Here is a 22,340-nt window from a genome sequence, read left to right as displayed (position 1 = left end):
ATAAGATCATCTTCTCAATTTATATACAGTAATGTCTAATTGTACTTCCATCACAGATTATGGCATGCTTTAACATAAACTTACCGCAGAACTTCCAATTTACAGTTAGGATTTAACAATGCACCAAAAAGTGGCTGCACTCCTGAGTCACCAATGTTATTCCAACATAAACTTAGCTCTCTTAGGTTTAGGGGGTTTGATTTCAAAGCTGAAGCCAAAGCAGCACAGCCCTCATCTGTGAAGCCACAATTCTCTAACCTGCAAGGAAAAACACACTCATTTCTGTCTCAAGCACACACACACACACAACAAATTCTCATTTGACCAATGTGGCAATCTTACCGTAGTATCTCAAGATTACAAACAGCATTCTCCAGATCATCAAAGAGCTTATTTAATCCTGTGTTTGTAAGTTGATTTGAAGACAAATCCAGTTCTGTTAGATGTGAGAGGTTTGATCTCAGAGTCGAAGCAAGAGCAGCACAAGCTTCATGAGTGATGTTACAATTCAACAACCTGCAGAAAAATATAGACATGTTTAAGTTATTTATCACCCTCTCAATTCATTTCTTACTTTCTGTATGAAATGATCTTACAGTAATATTTCCAGGTTACAGTTAGGAGAATTCAGGGCATCAGATAGCTGATTAATTCCTGAATCTCCTAATTTATTCCGTGACAGATTCAGTTTTCTCAGGTGTGAGGGGTTTGATCTCAAAGCTGAAGCCAGAGCTGCACAACCTTCATGTGTGATACTACAATTCATCAGCCTGCAGATTTATAAATAAATACTTGCTTATTGTCAGTTTCAATTATTAATTGCTCTCAAAACATTTCTTAAGCCCGGTGCACACTGTGAGATTTTAGCCACGATTTAGCTGTATGGGACAAATTTTGAAATTCTAAAAGATTTCTGGAATCCTGGAATCTGCCGTCTTTGATCGCTAGTTTGACATGTTCACAGACAGCCAATTAATGACCGTTGCGATCAAAATTATCTGGCATTTTTTCTGGCAGTGTCAAAAATTTTGTGAGACAATCCTGCTATGTGACATCTCCCTACGACAACCGGCAAATCAAGACCCAATAGAAGCACAGAACCAGATGACGCAATTAGTGCGGCGACAACAACAAATCAACGCAGACAAATGTCAAAAAGAGCCAGATAGACTGTACTTCAGAAAGAGAAACATGTGGAGTTATGGAAACATAAAGAGTGTTTGTACAATGTGTCATCGCCACTGTATAGGATAAAAATAAAGCAACCTGGAGATAAATACAAATGCCAGGTACTCGTCTTCTTCGTTTTTTATGCTTGAGACAAGTCATGATTAAAATGAATGATAGATGTTGTTTCGGTTTGCTAGCCTTCGCTTTAGCGTGTGTTTGCCCAGCCGTCGTCGATCGATGACGTAAAACTGCGGACGCGTTTGTTTGCGTGCGTCCGATTTTTATAAGTCTTTAAACTCGTACAGTCTGACATTGATGGAAACTGAGATCATACAGTGTGACATGGACTTAACTACGATCTTGATCGCACAGTGTGGCAAGCAACAATCCTAAAGGACTTTTTAAAATCGCACAGTGTATACCGGGCTTAACACTTTGCGAAATGATCTTACAGTAATGTCTCCAGTTTACAACGGTCAGGCTTTAGTGCATCAGAAAGCTGCTTCATTCCTAAATCTCCAAATTGATTCTGTGACAGATTCAGTTCTCTCAGGTGTGAGGGGTTTGATCTCAGAGCTGAAGCAAGAGCAGCACAGCCTTCATGATTGATACTACAATTTTTCAGCCTGCAGAGAAAATGACATGTTATTAACATGTCTGTATAGTGTGCAGGACACAGCTAACTTCTTTTCTTTGTGGTAGCAAAATATTTATCACAAATACATTTTACACTATAGCTTCCCCTAGCAAAAACTATGAGGTCTACAAGGGAGTTTCTTAAATACATTATACAAATAAATATTTCTCAACTTAACATTAGGAGAAAAGAATGCCTTGGTGAGTTCAAATTATGTGTGATTGATTAAATAAGTAATCTTACACTAATTTTTCAAGTTTACAAAGAGGATTCCCCAATTCAGTTGAGAGCAGCTTTACTCCAAAGCGTTTCAATGTATTTCCAGACAGATTCAGTTCTCTCAGGTGTGAGGGGTTTGATCTCAGAGCGGAAGCCACTGCAGCACAACCTTTATCAGAAACACCGCAACACTCCAGTCTGCGTAAACAAATGTTTCTCTGTGTTAGAACATACACTGAAAAAAGTGTTTCATTGGATCAAAGTAAAAAGTTTGCGTCAACTTGTTACAACTAATTACTTTACTTTTTATCAACCTAAAATTTTTACTTTGAACAAAATGAACTATCCATTACTTAGCCAAAGCAAAAAGTATCTTTGAATCAAATACATTTTTTAAGTTTAATGAAATGTCAAATATACTTTGTCTTAATGCATTAACGTAATTATTTTACTTTGTATTTGGTTGGATATTTGGTTTGATGTAAAGTAAAATAATTAGGTTAATGCATTAAGACAAAGTATATTTTGACATTTCATTAAACTTAAATGTATTTGATTCAAAGATACTTTTTGCTTTGGCTAAGTAATGGATAGTTCATTCTGTTCAAAGTAAAAATTTTAGGTTGATAAAAAGTAAAGTAATTAGTTGTAACAAGTTGACGCAAAATGTTTACTTTACATCTAACCAAATACAATTTAAAATATTAATTTAATATAAAGAAATTTATTTACTTTCAGAATGTGTAATTTTACCATCTGTCTAAGATGAATGACTTCAAGCATCAAACTTTTGACAATTTATTTTGTCATAATATACATTTTTTGTACAAATACACACTGTCTAACAGTGTCAACACATTATAATCTTGACAATTTGTCATAAAACATTTCAACAATATGTATAGTATTGTTATAAAAACACATACTGTATAACAGTTTTTAGTATTTGTAGACACACTGGATAAAATGTAAATTCTAAATAAGAATCAGTTATGGTTGATAGATAAACCATAAAACTTAATCAAGATAAAACAAATCAGGTTTAGTAAACAGTATTACAGTTAATGTTGTATAAAAGGCTCAAAAATGTACCTTCAGTAGCTGGGTCAAAGGAAACAAATTTACTCCTGCAGTTTTGAAGAGGGGTTCTGCACCCTTCGGCTCATCTGCTTACTGTCTACGTCCACGACATTTTTTTTTGAAAGGCTTTAAAGGTATATTTGAGTCCATTAGGATATTTTAAGTTCAGTTCAAATGAGTCCAAACATGCACATGCAACAGAGGGCAACTCATTTATTACTCCACACCATCAATGAAAATGTCCAGTGCAGGATTAGGAGCATTACTTTCACGGATCACAAAAAATTCCATGGTGGTCTTTTTGAATTCCCTCTCCGCTTCTTCCCTCTTGTCAGCCTAAAAACATACAAGAACAGAGACCAATTTAGGGACTGTGCATATATATGTACACTAGATGTCGCCTTGGCTACGGCAGTTCATTGGACCGAATGCGTCAAACAGAGCCGCCATCTTGAAACAGGGGAATCCCGCATCGGCGTCATTGTACGCAATGGTGTAACAGAAATAAAATCACCATAAATCACCATAAATCGCCATGAACGCGATTTTCTTGGTTTTCTTTTGGTTCGTTTCAACAGTCAGACATGTTTTTAGTACAGGAAAAAATAAGTTTTGATTTTATGAAAATGTACTTTTTCTAACTGTAATGCATAGTGCCCTTTCATCCATGCGCAGCACAAAAGTCTGGCATCGTTCATGAATTCGAAGTACAGGCGGAGATAGCTGCTTTACCTACTTCCTATGACAAGGCCCCTGATCTAAGATGGCGGCGGTTTTGACGCATGCTCAGAACCCCAAGGCGACAAAAATTAGTTTCAGTGCAGCTTAAAGGGCTTTAAACTATACCAGACGAGGAATAAGTGTCTTATCAAAGAAATGATCGGCCCTTTAAAAAAAATACAACTGTATTTGGTTTATAGACACAAATGATCGCCTTGCTTCAGCTTTCTGTATTCTTCAAAGAGCTTACGCTGTATGTCCTACGCCAGGGCTATTCAAATCTTACCCTGGAGGGCCGGAGCACTACAGAGTTTAGGTCCAACCCTAATCAAACTTACCCACCTGTGATTGTCTAGTGATCATGAGGACCTTGATTAGCTTGCTCAGGTGTGTTTGATCAGGGTTGGAGCTAAACTCTGCAGTGCTCTGGCCCTCCAGGGTAAGATTTGAATAGCCCTGTCCTATGCCTTCCCTATTCTACTTACAGAAAAAACAGAACTGGTGCTGCGAGCGTTTGTTCCGTAAGTAGAATAGGGAAGGCGTAGGACATACAGCGTAAATTCTCTGAAGAATACTTCAGCCATTTGTGTGTAATTGAAGTCCACCATATGGAGAATAATCCTGGAATGTTTTCATCAAAAACCTTAATTTCTTTTATTTAGTTAAGAAAGAAAGTCATGAACATCTTAGATGACATGGACGTGAGTAAATTATGAGGAATGTTTAATTCAGAAGTGGGCTAATACTTTAATTGCTGTAGCGTGCATATGTTAAGCATTTAGCTTAGCACCATTCATTCCTTAGGATCCAAACAGCATGCAGTTACACCATCATACCTGACTAGTCCCCCTTTTTTTAGAATTTGAGGGAGAGTTCTGATGATGTTACTGCGACCGAGGTCAGAGTGCTGCAAACTAAGTGCTCTTCCGCCATACAATATAGTTCTCACTTTTTATCCGCTTAGAAAATCACGTTTTATTTTGTGCCACCATACTTACTCAAGTTACTACTCATGTAACAGTCTTTAAATAGGGAAAACATGGAAGTGTTTGGTGGCTTCAAAATGTATCCCTGTTTGGAACCTAAGGTATGAATAGGGCTTGGCTAAATGCTAACACATTTACGACACACTGTACAAAGATTAAGTGTACTTATTGAAAAAAGATAGGGATGGATTAATTTGTCTAAGTTGAGGTAAGAACATAAAATATTGGAAAACTGTGGTGTTTTCCTTTAAAGGGATAGTTCACCTTAAAATGAAAATTCTGTCATCATTTACTCATCCTCATGTTGTTCTGAACCTGTATAAATGTATTTTTTCTGAAGAACACAAAAGAAGATATTTTGAGAAATTATGGTAAACACACAGCATAGTGTTCATTGACTTCTATAGTAGGAAAAATATTTTGGAAGTATTGTGATAAATGAAGAAAATATTTTGATAAATGACTGTAAGCACACAGTTGACGGTACCCATTAAATTCCATCATATTTTTTTATTCCTACTATGGAAGTTAATGGTCACTATCTGCTGTGTGTTTACCATCATTTCTCAAAATATTTTTTTTGTGTTCATCAAAAAAAAGACATTCATACAGGTTTAGAACAACATGAGGATGAGTAAATGATGACAGATTTTTTATCTTAAGGTGAACTATCCCTTTAAGGCAAACATGGTTGGAGAAAATTTCAGTAGTTTGCATTGTCAACATTACCTGGTATTCTTTGATCAGACAGCTTGCATCTTCACATGAATAGTACATGAATCAGGCACTTCAGCAGGCTTTCTCTTCTGATTTCTACGTCCAGACTCTACAAAATGTTCAAGATGTATTGTTTATTTTAGACCAAAATACTACTAAATTAATTGCCACAAGCAATTTTGTTCGCATGCAACCAATACCTGATCCATAACTTTAATAGTGTCCTTAGTTTTTCATGGAGGACTCCACCGTTGCTCCTAATAACATGAGAGCTCTGTCTGTCCAAAGAGGCCATAAATCTTGATTTTCAAGGTAAGATCGTGATGCGCAATTCTGCATTAATCTGAAAGTAAGAGAAACAGAAAATACACTTCTGAAAAAATTATTTCTAGAACTAGTTGTAAAATAGATATACACACAAAACATTGAATGAATATATAATTAGAGCATCTAAGACATTTTCAAAAGCACTACATCCTATGGTAAAAACTATGGTTAATTCAGTACAAGTCACATTTTAACATTTTATAATAAAATAAATGCTTTTACCTCCTCTGGCAATCTTTCTTGCAGTTCTTGAACAGTAGGTTGGTTTTCCACAATCTCTTGTCTGCGTAAGGCAAACGTCTTTGTCATAATGTTTGCTGATGTCTCTCCAGGGATGGGATATGATTGGCCTGAACAAATAATAGATAATTGCTAGACATTTACATGTTCACTACATCTTGTGACATAAACAAAAGTTTTTATTTAAAAAAAAAGAATACTTTGGAGATCATTTTGTTTGTATGGACCCTGTCAAGAACCGAAAGATTTTATGTTTGCTCGTCTCTCCACGTGTGCAGTTTTGAGTGCATAATATTACACAGAAACGGAGCGCGAATTTCAAACAGCGCTTCCGGAAGGAGATGCAGCATAAACAGTCGCATTGCTCTATTGGCCAAATGCATTTTAATCGACTACAGTATGAGGCAAAGTAGAAAAACTGTCGCTAAAGTTTACACATCAAGAGTTCTGATCTTTGAAGGGCATATAGACACTTTCATCCGCATGCGTATATAAACTGCCCACTTTAGCGCCTTTTTGCTGTGAAATTGTTTAAAATCACTTTGGTATTAACATCTGCAAGCCTTTAAAACACGTGCAAATGATTAAACGTTTCCTATTTTAATTTGCGCATTAATCCGCGAATCGCATGTGAGCCGAACCGTCATGCTCAATCAACTGCGATCCGACCGGTACACCACTAAGTAATACTAACCGTATGTAAAACAACAGTACAATCACACATGTATAATGTTAATAATACGCCAAAACGTATGTTTAAAATTACTTACCAATTTTCTTGAATCCCATTGTACGACGCGGAGTTCATCCATCGGTGCAGTGTATAACAAGATGGCGGAAAGCTGAACTTCAGCTGAACGTCCTCACGCACGACCAGGATGACGTTACGTAAGTCACGTGACAATGGAAACTAATATTTTTACTTTAATTTACAGAAATTTATTTACTTTACACCAACAGGACTTACTTTTAATTTAAATCAAACACATTTTTTACATAAAACTGATGGCTGGACAGAAAATGTATTTTTTTGAGTTAGATCAAATATAAAAACTTCTTTAGAGTAATGACATGCGTTGTGCACTTTTTTCAGTGTACAGTACTGTTGCATAATGTACAGAGTCATATAGTGGCCTTAAAGGGATAGTTCAGCCAAAAATGATATTAAACCCATGATTTACTCACCCCCAAGCTGTCCGCATTCAGGATGAGAGCTTACGCAGCCTACGTAGGTTACTCTGCTGCTGCTCTGTGCCCCCGCCCTCCGAATTTGTCATACGTCACTAAGAAAAGTGCGTACACTACGCTAATACTCTCTCCTGAATACAGAGGAGTCTAAGATGGCGGCGCTACCGGAAGGTATTTATTTTCGTTAATCAAGTTTTAAATATGGATATTTCTACAACAACACCGCGCGGATTACCCTCAGAAGACCTTTGTTTATCATCCTGGAGCCGTTTGGATTTAATTTGTGAAGGATGGAGTCACTTTTTTGGACTTGAAGGTCGTGGACTATGGGTGGACCCCGTAACATTACATTTAATCAACTGAAAGATCTAAAACATTTTATAAAATATCCGAAAATGTGTTTGTCTGAAAAACGATGGACATATGCAACTCGGACAGCTTGGGGGTGAGTAAATTATGGGTTTAATATCATTTTTGGCCGAACTATCCCTTTAAAACATCCTAAACTTAAAAGATTACTCCACTTTCATAAAAATTTAATCCTGATAATTTACTCCCACCCACTTCATCCAAGATGTTTATGTTTTTCTCTGTTCAGTCTAAAATAAATGAATTTTTTGAGGAAAACATAAAATTTTTTACATATTGGTCGACCTCAATAGTTTGCGGTTTCAATGCAGCTTCAAAGGGCTCTAAACGATGCCAACCATGGCATACTGGTCTTATATAGCGAAACCATCGTCATTTGACAAAAGAATAAAAATATGAACCAAAACTTCTCATCTTGCACTAGCCATGTGATGTGCCAGCGTGACCTTACGTATTATGTAATCATGTCAAAGGTCATGCGTTAATCTCGGCTCTGAACTTTAAGAACATTGCTTTGTTACTCTCAGAATGCGTTACTTTCACCATGGTTTTCCTTTACATAAAGCAACAACAAAAAGTGTTTCCAAAACTAGATGTGGGGATCCAAAACTGTGTGAATATAACAAAAAAGATCTTACATTAGTGTCTCCAGCTGACACTTATTATTCTCCAGTCCCTCACAGAGATGCTTCACTCCTTCATCCTTCACATTGCTGTTTGTTAAGATCAACTCTCTCACGCATGAAGTCTTTGAGGTGAGGATAGAAACCAAAGTGGCACAGTCTTTCTGTGTTAAGCTTTGTTTAAAAAGCCTGCATATAATAAACACATAATAAATGTTTCTTTATTGGAAAAACAACACAACATTTCTGAAAATAACTTTACAATAGGGTTGAATTAGTCAAAATATGTGTTTGGCACATTATGTGAACCTATGTGCATCATGCGTCATGTCATACGTGCCTGCAGACGCTTCAACTAAGGGTTTATGGTAAAAGAGACGCTCGCATTTGCCAGATACTCGCTTAATCTCATGTAATCAGAGTTTAGGGTTAAGTTAGTATCTTGCGCGTATTTTGTGAACGTGAGCGTCTCTTTTATCATAAACCCTTTTGACGTGTGTGCAGCAGACAGGATGCACATGATGCAAATAATGTAAATAATTTTTTTTAACATCTTAATCTATATTTGAGGGCTTTTCATAACCAAAATACTTGATGTCAAATTATTTCATCCACAGTTGTAATATACTGTATTGTATTAACTGCAACAACTTTAAAAATTGCAGCTATCATGACCAGTGATGGGCAGTAACGCGTTAGAAGTAACGCGTTACTGTAATCCGATTACTTTTTTCAAGTAACGAGTAAAGTAAGGGATTACAATTGCAAAACGAGTAATTAGATTACTGTTATTTCCCCGTTAGCAGACTGCGTTACTGCGTTATTTTTTAAACTTGATTTTGTTTCGTGAGACTCTCTCGTGTCGTGACGCGAGTCGAGTGACAATGACGTGTGAGCGCCGCGCCGTCAGTCAGTGTATTGTTGAACGTGAGAAGACAACATGGAGCGCGGAAGAGAACAAGCAGGGTTTAAATTGGGCCGGGGCCGTCCGGGGCTAAGCCCCGGCACATAGGCTGAAGGTCTCGCTCTGCTCTTGCCAGTGTATCCGCTGCGCTTGTGTGTGTACTCGCTGCGCTGGTGTGTGTGCACTGATGCGAAGGGAATAATGCGTTTTCATTCATTATGGGGCATATTCACCAACGCAAGTTCAACGATTTGCGCGAGCAGATTAGATACAAAGTCAATGCAAAGACGCAATCAGGTTGCAACAATCAGACGCGTCCTCGCCCGGGCGATGAAAATGACGCGAATTGGGCGCCGCAATTGCCGCGAAAACACACGCTTTTCCCTTTAAATGCGTCTTCGCGCAAGTTATGCAACTCAAGCGAATAAACTCAGAACTTCAAGAACGCGCTCTCACGCAGGATCATTTGACGAGAGAGAGAGAGAGAGAGAGAGAGAGAGAGAGAGAGAGAGAGAGAGAGAGAGAGAGAGAGAGAGAGAGAGAGAATGGTGCCCACGTCGAGAAAACTTCATAGAAGACTAGAAACGTGTAAAGGATTAAAGTATGTATGCCACTCATCTAAATACATTATGTTAACTGGATAACACTGGATATAACTATTGTATAGTTTAATAAAATAATGTATTTTGATTACACAAATCAAACCTAACAATATGATTGTTTTAGCTGCTGACCAGCATAGGGAATCTCTATGGCTAATTTATAAGACATGTTGATGATACAGTACTGTGTGTTGTACCTTTTCTTGTTAATTTAGTCTTTTGGGGTAGCCTATCTTATGCCTAGAATTATTCAAGGAGGTTTATTCTTTTAACTTCCTTTAAAGTTTGATCAGTTGTGCATAATGACATGTGCAACAAATGGATATAGGGTGTCAAACTCATAGATGTGCATCATTTAAAATTCAGATGCTCTTTTTAAAATATTTTGGGTCAACCTCTGGCACAGCTTTAAAGCTGAAACTTATCAAATCCTATCAGAGGTCCAGAATGTCATTGAAACACACCAGTGGCTTTGCTATCATCAGTATTAAACATGTTACCCCTTGAAGTACCCCTCCCCGCAGAGCCCCCCCACATAACAAATCCCGATTTAACCCCTGAGAACAAGACTATGCAGCGTTTAATGCTTGGAAGTACCGACATTACTTTGAGTTAACCCAGTTAAAGGTGACAAAAACATCAGCGTCCGCTGTACACTCTGCGTGGGAATAAAACTTTTATCCACAGCGAAAAATTCCACCTCAGATCTAAGCAAACACCTAGCAAGCCGGCACAGCAATGGGAAACTTACTGAAAAAATCCCTGAACCCCCAGCTGACATGACCACTGCGGCTCCATCTCATACACGTTCACGCGAAATCTGATGTAAAACAACAGACTATATATCTGTATTTCATGGATTATTGGACAAGCTGACGTGACCGCTGCGGCTCCATCTCACGTTCACGCGAAATCTGATGTAAACAACAGACTACTATATTTCATGGATTATACGCATTTGTGGACAAAAATTGTCATTTGATGAATTTTATTAGACTGATTTCATGGGTTATTCACACAACTGAAACAGACCGGATTCGACTCGCGATCGTTATAAGGTAAGAAGTCCCATTTATATTTTGCATCTAGTCATCTGGACTTCTGTAACAAAATACATTTCTGATGCTAGAGCATGTATCTCAAAACAGAGACAATCACCATACAATGATGCTAAACCCGTAAACCTTTTAAACGATGTATAGTAATGTTGATATTAATATTAGTAATCTTTGTAGACAGTATGCTATATAGATATTGTTTGCAGGCTTAGAAAAAAACGACGCCATCACGCCCACGAATTAGTGCGCGTCGAGAGGTTAAAACAGATAATGTTTCATTTGATTCAATTTCAGATGATGGAATATGCAGAAAGAATAGAATTAGGCTGAAAGGTCTTGGCCCAGTTGCATAAAGCACCTTAAGTTTTTCCCTTAAGCATGACACTTACGGGGTAAATTCCCCTTACCTACAGTAAGAGAATAATTTAAGGGTGTTGCATACAGTATAATCCCTTAAATGGTTCTCTTAGGTAAGGGTAATCGTTAAATGTTTCACGACAGCGACCCAGGTTTATAAAATACTATTGTTGCCATGGAGATGCAACAGAAAAAGCTTAAGGTTTTTTTTGCAACACCCTCAAGTTGAAATGAAACATGAGAGTGAATTTAAGGGAAAATTACACTTAAGGTGCTTTATGCAACTGGGCCCTGTTGCATACTGTAGCATATTCAGGTCGTGCATCATGTTTTTGAAAAGTAATTAGTAAAGTAACTAGTAAAGTAACTAATTACTTTTGAAAATAAGTAATCAGTAAAGTAACGGGATTACTTTCTTAGGGAAGTAATCAGTAATCAGTAACTAATTACTATTTCCAAGTAACTTGACCAACACTGATCATGACATACCTTGCTGTTCTCGATGTTTCAATCACAGGCTGCAGTCTTTGAAGAACTTTCTTTACAGATATGTTTTTCTCAACATATTCGTTGAAATCAAACAATTCTAGATTTTGCCCTGAGGTCAGCAATATGAAAACCACTGCCGACCACTGTGAGGGTGAGAGTGTTTTATTTATTTTTAAGCCTGATTTAAAATACTTTTGGATATCCTCCACTAGATAATGATCATTCAATTCATTCAGGCAGTGGAAGAGATTGATCAATTTCTCAGTAGAAGGGTGTTCGTCAATCTTAATCTTGATCATCTTGGCTATTCTCTTTTTGCTCTAGGAGAGTCTTTCTGGCTCCGTGAAAAGGTTTTGCAAGAGAATCTGATTGGACTCCAGTGAGAAGCCCACAAAGAAGCGAAGAAAAAGGTCCAAATGTCCACTGACATTGTGTAGAGCTTTTCTCAATACTGTCTGATGTAGAGCAAATATTGAATTGCTTGAACAATGTGTGCAAGCCAAAACGTTGGGTAAAACCTTAGGCTGGTCAAATACATTTATATGTTTATTCATAAAAGAGAGGTAAACATACAGAGCCGCAAGATGTTCTTGAACACTCAGATGGACAAAGCAGTACGCCTTCCCTTGAAACAATCCTAATTCTTCTCTAAAGATCTGAGTGCATAATCCAGAGTACACCGCTGCTTCTTGCACATCAATGTCACACTGTCTAAGATCTTCCACGTAGAAGATCAGATTGCCTTTCTGAAGCTGCTGAAAAGCCAGTTTCCCAAGTTTGAGAATCATCACCTCATCGCTAACCTTCCTCTCATAGTCTTTCTTATTTTTTATGTTTATCTGAATGATGAGGAAGTGTGTGTACATTTGAGTGAGAGTTTTTGGGATCTCTGCTTCTTTCAACATTTTCTCTAGAACAGTGACTGAAATCCAGCAGAACACTGGGATGTGACACATGATGTAGAGACTCCTGGAGGACTTCAGATGTGAGATGATTTTGTCGGCCAGTCCCTCATCACTGATTCTCTTCCTGAAGTATTCCTCCTTCTGTGGATCACTGAAGCCTCGTACCTCTGTGACTCGATCAAAACACTCAGATGGGATGAGATCAGATGCTGAAGGTCTGGAGGTGATCCAGATGAGAGCGGAGGGAAGCAGATTTCCCTGGATCAGATTTGTGACCAGCACATCCACTGACGCTGATTCATTTACATCACACAACCTTGCGCTGTTATCAAAATCCAGAGACAAACGGCATTCATCCAAACCATCCAAGATTAGAAGGATTTTACTTTCATGTTCAGATATTTCCAACTGTTCTAAATGCATGAAAATTTTTAGAAGATCTATAAGACTGCCTTTTTGGTCCTTCATCAGATTAAGCTCTCTGAAAGGCAGTGGAAATATGAGATTAATATCTTGATTTGCTTTTCCTTCAGCCCAGTCCAGAATGAACTTCTGCACAGAAACTGTTTTTCCAATGCCAGCGACTCCTTTTGTCAGCACAGTTCTGATTGGTTTGTCTTGTCCAGGTAAGGGCTTTAAGATGTCATTGCATTTGATTTGTCTGTCTTTTGTTGATGCTCTCCTCAATGCTGCTTCAATCTGTCTCACCTCATGCTCATGATTGATCTCGGTACTCCAACCTTCTGTTATGTAGAGCTCAGTGTAGATCTCATTGAGAGGGACTAGATCACTCTTTTCTGATTTTCCTTCATGCAAACACTGAAATTTGTTTCTTAGTTCTTCTTTAATAGACAAGGCAATGCTAAAAGATCCAAACAAAAATTGACATCTTTTAAATACATCAATCACACATATATTTCTTTCCTGTCATTAAGCTACACTCACCAAAAGGATTATTAGGAACACCATACTAATACTGTGTTTGACCCCCTTTCGCCTTCAGAACTGCCTTAATTCTACGTGGCATTGATTCAACAAGGTGCTGAAAGCATTCTTTAGAAATGTTGGTCTATATTGATAGGATAGCATCTTGCAGTTGATGGAGATTTGTGGGATGCACATCCAGGGCACGAAAGCTCCTGTTCCACCACATCCCAAAGATGCTCTATTGGGTTGAGATCTGGTGACTGTGGGGGCCATTTTTGTACAGTGAACTCATTGTCATGTTCAAGAAACCAATTTGAAATGATTTGAGCTTTGTGACATGGTGTATTATCCTGCTGGAAGTAGCCATCAGAGGATGGGTACATGGTGGTCATAAAGGGATGGACATGGTCAGAAACAATGCTCAGGTAGGTTGTGGCATTTAAACGATGCCCAATTGGCACTAAGGGGCCTAAAGTGTGCCAAGAAAACATCCCCCACACCATTACACCACCACCACCAGCCTGCACAGCGGTAATAAGGCATGATGGATCCAGGTTCTCATTCTGTTTACGCCAAATTCTGACTCTACCATCTGAATGTCTCAACAGAAATCGAGACTCATCAGACCAGGTAACATTTTTCCAGTCTTTAACTGTCCAATTTTTGTGAGCTTGTGCAAATTGTACTCTCTTTTTCCTATTTGTAGTGGAGATGAGTGGTACCCGGTGGGGTCTTCTGCTGTTGTAGCCCATCCGCCTCAAGGTTGTGCGTGTTGTGGCTTCACAAATGCTTTGCTGCATACCTCGGTTGTAACGAGTGGTTATTCCAGTCAAAGTTGCTCTTCTATCAGCTTGAATCAGTCGGCCCATTCTCCTCTGACCTCTAGAATCAACAAGGCATTTTTTGCCCACAGGCCTGCCGCATATTGGATGTGAAAATGGGAAAATCCCAGCAACTGAGCAGATTGTGAAATAGTCAGACTGGCCCGTCTGGCACCAACAACCATGCCACGCTCAAAATTGCTTAAATCACCTTTCTTTCCCATTCTGACTTTCAGTTTGGAGCTCAGGAGATTGTCTTGACCAGGACCACACCCCTAAATGCATTGAAGCAACTGCCATGTGATTGGTTGATTAGATAATTGCATTAGTGAGAAATTGAACAGGTGCTCCTAATAATCCTTTAGGTGAGTGTACAGAATGTGTACAGAATATATTAATGTTATGTGTATCTCTTTCTTAAACCCTGCTGTTTTACATGACATAACATGAATGTAAAGTAACTGTAAAGTGACAAAAATTAAGTTTTGGTTATGTTCAACATTTACCTGGATCCTTTTGAATCCAATTGATGATTCATTGACTGATTGCCCTTCATGGACTCATCATGGCTGAGACTTGGAGAAGCTGAACTCTCCTGCTGCTCTGAGCTACAGTAAAACACAAACATAACAACATTTATTCACCCTTGCTGTTTTTATGATATTATTTTAAACTAAAGATCAAAAGGTGCATTTGTCAGATGATTAAATGTCGCATATCAAAAAGCAGAGCAGAGCAGGGTAATATCAGAGCAGTGTTGGAGCAGTAATATCATTATTACACTGCTCTGCAATACTACATTGTTTGGACTTTAAGAGAGAGGAGATCTCTCACAATCTTTTCTGTGATTACAATAAAGTGATACCAAGTATACATGTGCACTGTTCTAACTATCGTATTACATAAAAAACATAAAATCAAAGCACTTGTGCAAGATGAAGTTCTCAGTGTAAGGTGTCATTGTGTCAAGTTAAGTGATTTGTGTTGCATTTTAGTAATTCAGTAAACACTGTTATCCAGTAGGACTAATAATCATCTTTTACCTGGAATCATTAAATTTCATGAGACGATTTATAGACTCCTCGCTGTTCCTGAGCGCATGGCTGGGGTTTAGAGAGTCTGAGCTTAAAGACTGACGTAAGCTGCAGTAAAACAAAAACATTAAACATTCATTGAGCATACTTGAGATTTAAGGTCAAACATATGGTCATCATCATACTACTGTACATAAGCACTTACAGTAAATACATTAAAGATGCAGTGCAGTGAATAAATACAGTAAAACAATAAACTTTAACTTTTGACTGAAGAAGGTGCATAACTGTAAACTCGTTTGAATTGTACATATTACTGTAACAATGTAATGTCTTTTAAGTGATTTGTGTTGCATGCAACTAATTAAGCAGTCATACTGTTACCCAATGCGACTAATAATCATCTTTTACCTGGACTTTTTAAATTTCATGAGACGATTTATAGACTCTTCGCTGTTTCTGAGTGCATGGCTGGGGTTTAGAGAGTTTGATCTCACAGACTGAAGTAAGCTGCAGTAAAAAAACATTAATTCAGTAAAGTTTTCAGTCCTTTAAATCTGTAAATTAGCTGAGTTCACACATATGGTCATTGGCACAAATTACTACATAAGCATCAAACAGTATACAGTAAAAATGCAGTGCAGTGTTTAAATAATTAACTTAAACCTTTGACTGAAGAAGTTGCATAACTGGAAACTCAGTTCATCTTTACATACTACTGTAAAAATGTAAGGAGCCATTGTATCTATTTTAGTGATTTGTGTTGCATGCAACTAATTAAGCAGTCATTTAGTAAATACTGTTACCCAATGCGACTAATAATCTTCTTTTTACCTGGACTTTTTAAATTTCATGAGACGATTTATAGACTCCTCGCTGTTCCTGAGTGCATGGCTGGGGTTTAGAGAGTTTGATATTAAAGACTGACGTAAACTGCAGTAAAACAAAAACATTAAACATTCATTGAGCAGAGTTTTCAGTTCACATATGGTCATCAAAGCATACTACTGTACATAAGCAATAACAGAAAATACATTAAAGATGTAGTGCAGTAAATAAATACAGTAAAACTATTTGACTAAAGAAGGTGCATAAACTTCTAGAATAATGAGAATGAAAATCTGCAGAGAAAAAAAGTATCTATATAATTCACAATATATTACACACACTAACATTTTATGTCTAGCTGATTAATCTTAAGCAAAACCATTGACTAACAAAATGCAAACTATTTTAACATGGTCAGAGAACTTTGTAAAACAAAATGTATCGTAAAACCTAACAGTTAACTTAACTAAAACCATTTAAGTAAACCGGTTGCATTAGACCAAGTTTTAAAACACATTAATTTAAGTACTGTGAACTTGAGTCATGTGCAATTATGCACTTATATTTAAGTAGTGTTAACTTTAATATAAGTGCAACTGCATATGACTCAATTTGTTTGAGTTCACAGTACTCAAATGTATGTGTTTTAAAACTAATGCAACCGGTTTACTTAAATGGTTTGAGTTAACTTTTAGGTTTTACAGTGTGTGTGAAACAAAAGGGAATAATAATGTTCTTATAAACTTGGTTAACGTTTACATACTGTAAAAATGTAAGGCATATGTTCCATTCAAATAATTAAGCAGTCATTTTTTAAACACTGTTATTCATCTTTTTACCTAGACTCTTTACATTTCATCATACGATTTATAGACTCATTGCTGTTCCTGAGCTCATGACTGGGGTTTAGAGAGTCTGATCTCACAGGGTGAAGCAAGAGTAGTTGTAACGGGGCAGCATTCGTCAAACTTTTATGACCCCCTCCCCCACCCGGTGACAGTTGCTGTCTGACAGGTCGTGTTTTATGACCCCTTGACAGATGGCGTTTTATGACCCCTTGACAGATGGCGTTTTATGACCCCATGACAGATGGTGTTTTGACAGGTTGTGTTTTATGACCCTTAACAGATGGTTTTATGACAGTTTGTGTTTTATGACTCCTTAACAGATGGTGTTTTGACAGTTTGTGTTTTATGACTTCTTTGACAGCTCGTGTTTGACAGGGGGCGGGACCATCAATCAAAATCTGTACAAGTTGTCAACTTTAGACAGAGAATGTTTTATCGTTTTATGACGGGTCATTTAGTGGTTTGTTTATTCCTGAGTGTGTTTTATGTCAAGCGTATGCTGTCATTAAACATGACGGCTCGTGTTTCGACATTTGCTGTTTATTGACATTTGATGTCAGATCTCAACCATCCTCCCTCCTTTGCTCGCCCCGTGCGCTTCTCAATACTGACTGTCACACCGCGGGTGTGTTGTTGAATCTAAAGTTTTGCAACAGCATAAGTTTATTTAAAGGCAATCACTAATCATATATATATATATATATATTAGATGTACCTGGCTACGCTTAAAGCCGATGTTTTCTATCGAGCTATAGTTTCTGATCAGACACAAAGTCTGAACTAAATAAAATTTTAAACGGTTCACGAAGTCCGGGAATCTTTTCATGACCTGGTCTACAGTTTCACGCGTATTAAAGATCCGGCGGTGTCTGACAAAGCGTCGGGTGATTGTTCATATCTGTCATTTAAAATAAAGTTAATAAATGTAATTCTGTCCACTATGGCAAAATAGGAATTTATTTTAGATTTAGGGGAATCTTTAACCATGTCTCTGATTAAAACTTTTGATTGTAACATCACAAGTTATTTAATTAAATATTCCCTATACGGGTATAGTTTAAGCAATGACCTGAGCCATTACCTTCGGAGCCGTCAATACTACAATCTTTAGACGATAGTCTAAACTAAATAAATTTTTAAACGGTTCAGGAATTCCGTGAATCTTTTCATAACCTGCACTATAGTTTCACGCGTATTAAAGATCCGGCGGTGCCTGACAAAGCGCCGGGTGAGCGTTCATATCTGCCATTTTAAAATAATGTTAATAAATGTAATTCTGTCCACTATGGCAAAATAGGATTTTATTTTAGATTTAGGGGAATCTTTAACCAAGTCTCTGATTAAGACATGTGTATACGTGCACAGATGGTGACAGAGAAACTTATATATGACGTTAATAAACTTTTAAATGTTTTTAAGACGTATTCACCCCATTTTGGGGTTTTATTTTTAATTAAAGGCTTCTTAAAACATGTGAATATGTGTATATTATACAATATTGTCTGCTCTGACAAAAATAAAGTATTTTTTTAGATTTAGGGGAATTGACTGCGTGTGTCTTATAAATACAACTTGATAATACGTTTGTTTTGTAAAGAGACTTCTTTAAAGTCACGCAAGAATAAAATATTTTAGTTGTAACTGGTTAAACTTAAATCTGTTATTATCTATTTAACTATAAGCTGTATTTTTCTGATAAGACACAAAGTTTTTGATGCTGAACTTATGACCGTGTGTGATAGATATTTCACAGCAGGGTCGGTTTGTAATCTAGGTAGAGTCTTTTAAAACTGTAGTGGTAAAATGTAATATGGTAACTCTGTCAAAAAAAGTAAAAGGTTTATTTTAGATCATAATCTATTTATGGCAAACATTACTGTATCTAAAAGTTTTTAACAACACAATTTATTTAATGAAATACGCAGTACGTGTATAGCAAGGAATTGTACCAAAACCCCCGTAGGTCGACATTTCTTTAGACTAAATCCTATTTATTTTAAACTATATAAAAGCTGATTCGCTTCACGAGATCTGTGAAGCATTTCTAGCAGGGGGTTCTGTTCAAGCCATTAAAGATCCGGCGGTGCCTGACAAAGCGCCGGGTGTGTGTTCATATATGCCGTTTTAAATCAACCTTAATATAATGTAATCCTGTCCACTATGGCAAAATAGGGGTTTTATTTTAGATTTAGGGGATTCTTTAACCAAGGCTCTGATTAAGACATGTGTATACGTGCACCGATGGTGACAGAGAACTTATGTATGCCGTTAATAAACTTTTTAAAATGTTTTTAAGACGTCTTCAACTCATTTAGGGGTTTATTTTTAATTAAACGCTTCTTAAAACATGTGTGAATATGTGTATATTATACAAAGAGTCTTATATTGTCTGCTCTGACAAAAATAAATTATTATTTTAGATTTTAGGACAAATGACTGCGTCTATCTTATAAATACAACTTGATATATACGTTTGTTTTGTCAATAGACTTCTTTAAAGTCACGCAAGAATAAAATATTTTAGCTGTACCTGGTTAAACTTAAATGTACTATTATCTATTTAACTATAAGCTATATTTTTCTGATCAGATATTTTTCTGTTTCTGATGCTGGTCTTATAACAGTGTGTGTGAGATGATGATGGCTGTTCACAGCAGGTGGCGGGTTGTAAACTAGGGTCTTTTTAAAACTGTAGTGGTAAAAATGTAATAGCACACTGACAAAAATAAAGCATTTGGTTGTAACAAATTATTTAATGAAATATTCAGTATGTGTATAGCGATGAACGGTGTCAAAATCACCGGGGTCCCAACAATACTATAGTCTTTAGACTAAAGGTTATTTATTTTAATATAAATAAAATCTTAATCTTTTCGTGCACAATATTCTGATCACGCCATTAGATTGTGTACCAGCTTTTACAATAGAGAACATACGCGGATGCGTGTTCATATACACCGTTAAGAAACTTTTTTTAAACGATTAAAGACATTTTTAAATCATCTTCTGGGGTTTGTTTTAAATTAATGACATCTTAAAACCAACTGGGAATATGTGTTTATTACACAATAAAATGTAATTCTGGCCGCTCTGCCAAAATAAGGGTTTAATTTTAGATTTAGGGAATTCTTTAATCAAGTCTCTGATTAAAACACATGAATGCGCGAACCACAGTTGCCAGAGAACGTACGCTGAGGCGCTCTTATGGCGTTAAGAACCTTTTTATTGTTTAAGACATTTTGACCCCATTTCCTGGTTTTGTGTCCGCTGTGGATCCCAACCTCTATGTGTTTATTATACAACAAATGCAATTCTGTCAGCATTTCTAGTTTAGAACGCCTCTGATATAAACATGCGGGTTTTAAAATGAAACGGCCATGTGACTTTTATGACAAAAGCTATTCGATCTTAATTTTTTGTTTTAACATCCAAAAGTTTTTATACACATTCCATAATTAAACAACTAGGTGTGTATGAGTAAGTTTATATCTAATGTCACACGAGCAGCACCAAATCGCGCGTGTGTCTGTGTGTGTGCATCCAGGCTGTTTATGTGTGGGCGTGTTTATGAGCCTGTGTCTTTGCAAGGTGTGTGTGCGCGTGTGTGTGTGTGTGTGTGTGTGTGTGTGTGTGTGTGTGTTTGCATGGGGGTCTATGATGTCTCTGTTTGTTACTAAAGTTTTGATATTAAGTCTGTGTCCTCATTGACAATAAGTAAGGGTTTTTAGATGTAGGCTTCATTACACAGATACTGATTAAATCATGTTATCCATTATTTGCGATTTAAAGAAACTTAAAAGGTTTAAGACATTTTATCTCACATTGTGATGTTGTTTTTTAATTAATGTAACCTTAAACCCCTCTGTTATCCATTTAGGGAACAATAAAATGTTAGCAAATATTATTTATCAAAGTTGACGATGTTATAAGCCAGGATGTCACTAACGTGACAACAAACATTTATTTAAAGACAAAACATTTTAACAAAATTGCCATGGCTTACAGAGACACACTAGACTTAATAATAAAAATAAAAATATACTATTCGAACATCCTAACCTGATATTAGGTTAGATTAGGTTTTAAGGTCAATCAGCGTCTTTAGCTTTACAACTTACAGCACAAAACCCCCCAATGACAGGATTTTTATGAAGTGGAGCAGACCCTTGGTATGCCTGTGGGGTTAGGTTCAACTAAGGTCAACATCTATCAGTGCATAATAAGCAAACATGAAATTATATTTTAACTATGGTTTGTTAATGATGTTGCTAGGTTCGCGTATTTTTTCTGAAACAAACTTTTCTTTTCAAACTTAGTTAGGATACACACATTTGTCGCCTCAAACACCTGATCAAAGTTTTTCTTCGCTAGCGACAACTAATGTCTGAGATTTTGTAAATTCATCAGATGGTTTTACGTGTGTATTTCTGAAACAAACATGTTGCTTTTCAATCTTAGGCAGAGTTCATACGTTTTGTTTTTTCATAAGTTGTTCATAGTTTTTCTTCGCTAGTGTCAACTTATGTCTGAGATTTTTTGTAAAATCATCAGATGTTTCTTACTTGTGTATTTTCTTAAACAAACTTTTCTTTTCAATCTTAGACAGTCTTCATACGTTTGTCTTTCGATAAGTTGTTCATAGTTTTTATGTGGTAGTGTCAACATATGTCTGAGATTTTGTAAATTCATCAGATGTTTCTTACGTGTATATTTTCTTAAACAAACATTTTTTGTTTTTCAAACTTAGTTAGGATACACACTTTTGTCGCCTCAAACACTTGATCAAAGTTTTTTCTTCGCTAGTGTCAACTAATGTCTGAGATTTTGTAAATTCATCAGATGTTTCTTACTTGTGTATTTTCTTAAACAAACTTTTCTTTTCAATCTTAGACAGTCTTCATACGTTTGTCTTTCGATAAGTTGTTCATAGTTTTCTTCGCTAGTGTCAACGCATGTCTGAGATTTGTAAATTTCATCAGATGTTCTTACATGTGTATTTTCTGAAACAAATTTATGCTTTTCAAACTTAGGTAGTCATCATACTTTTGTCTTTCGATAAGTTGTTCATAGTTTTTTATGTGGTAGTGTCAAATTATGTCTGAGATTTTGTAAATTCATCAGATGTTTCTTACGTGTATATTTTCTTAAACAAACATTTTTTGTTTTTCAAACTTAGTTAGGATACACACTTTTGTCGCCTCAAACACTTGATCAAAGTTTTTTCTTCGCTAGTGTCAACTAATGTCTGAGATTTTGTAAATTCATCAGATGTTTCATACTTGTGTATTTTC

The 22,340-nt window shown here is 36.6% G+C and overlaps 1 protein-coding gene and 1 long non-coding RNA gene across 2 annotated transcripts in view; both read right to left on the bottom strand.

Annotated features, from left to right (window-relative positions):
- LOC135770200 (NACHT, LRR and PYD domains-containing protein 3) overlaps positions 1–22,340 on the bottom strand; it is a 31,305-nt gene that overhangs the window by 524 nt on the left and 8,441 nt on the right. Inside the window, 11 exon segments of the mRNA XM_065279937.2 lie at positions 85–258; positions 343–516; positions 597–770; positions 1,623–1,796; positions 2,051–2,224; positions 8,292–8,465; positions 11,687–13,453; positions 14,846–14,947; positions 15,383–15,481; positions 15,785–15,883; positions 16,208–16,306. Of these exon segments, the coding sequence (XP_065136009.1) occupies positions 85–258; positions 343–516; positions 597–770; positions 1,623–1,796; positions 2,051–2,224; positions 8,292–8,465; positions 11,687–13,453; positions 14,846–14,947; positions 15,383–15,481; positions 15,785–15,883; positions 16,208–16,306 (3,210 nt within the window).
- LOC135770829 (uncharacterized) lies at positions 2,812–7,184 on the bottom strand. The gene is made up of 5 exons (XR_010542778.2): positions 6,867–7,184; positions 6,079–6,206; positions 5,730–5,872; positions 5,542–5,638; positions 2,812–3,442 (listed from the first exon to the last, which is right to left on the bottom strand). It is a non-coding gene; the product is annotated as an uncharacterized lncRNA (long non-coding RNA).

Source organism: Paramisgurnus dabryanus, chromosome 8 (genome assembly GCF_030506205.2).
Source record: "Paramisgurnus dabryanus chromosome 8, PD_genome_1.1, whole genome shotgun sequence".
NCBI classification, from domain to species: Eukaryota; Metazoa; Chordata; class Actinopteri; order Cypriniformes; family Cobitidae; genus Paramisgurnus; species Paramisgurnus dabryanus.
Note: the sequence above shows the minus strand (reverse complement) of the source record. Positions and strands in the feature narration are given on the sequence as shown.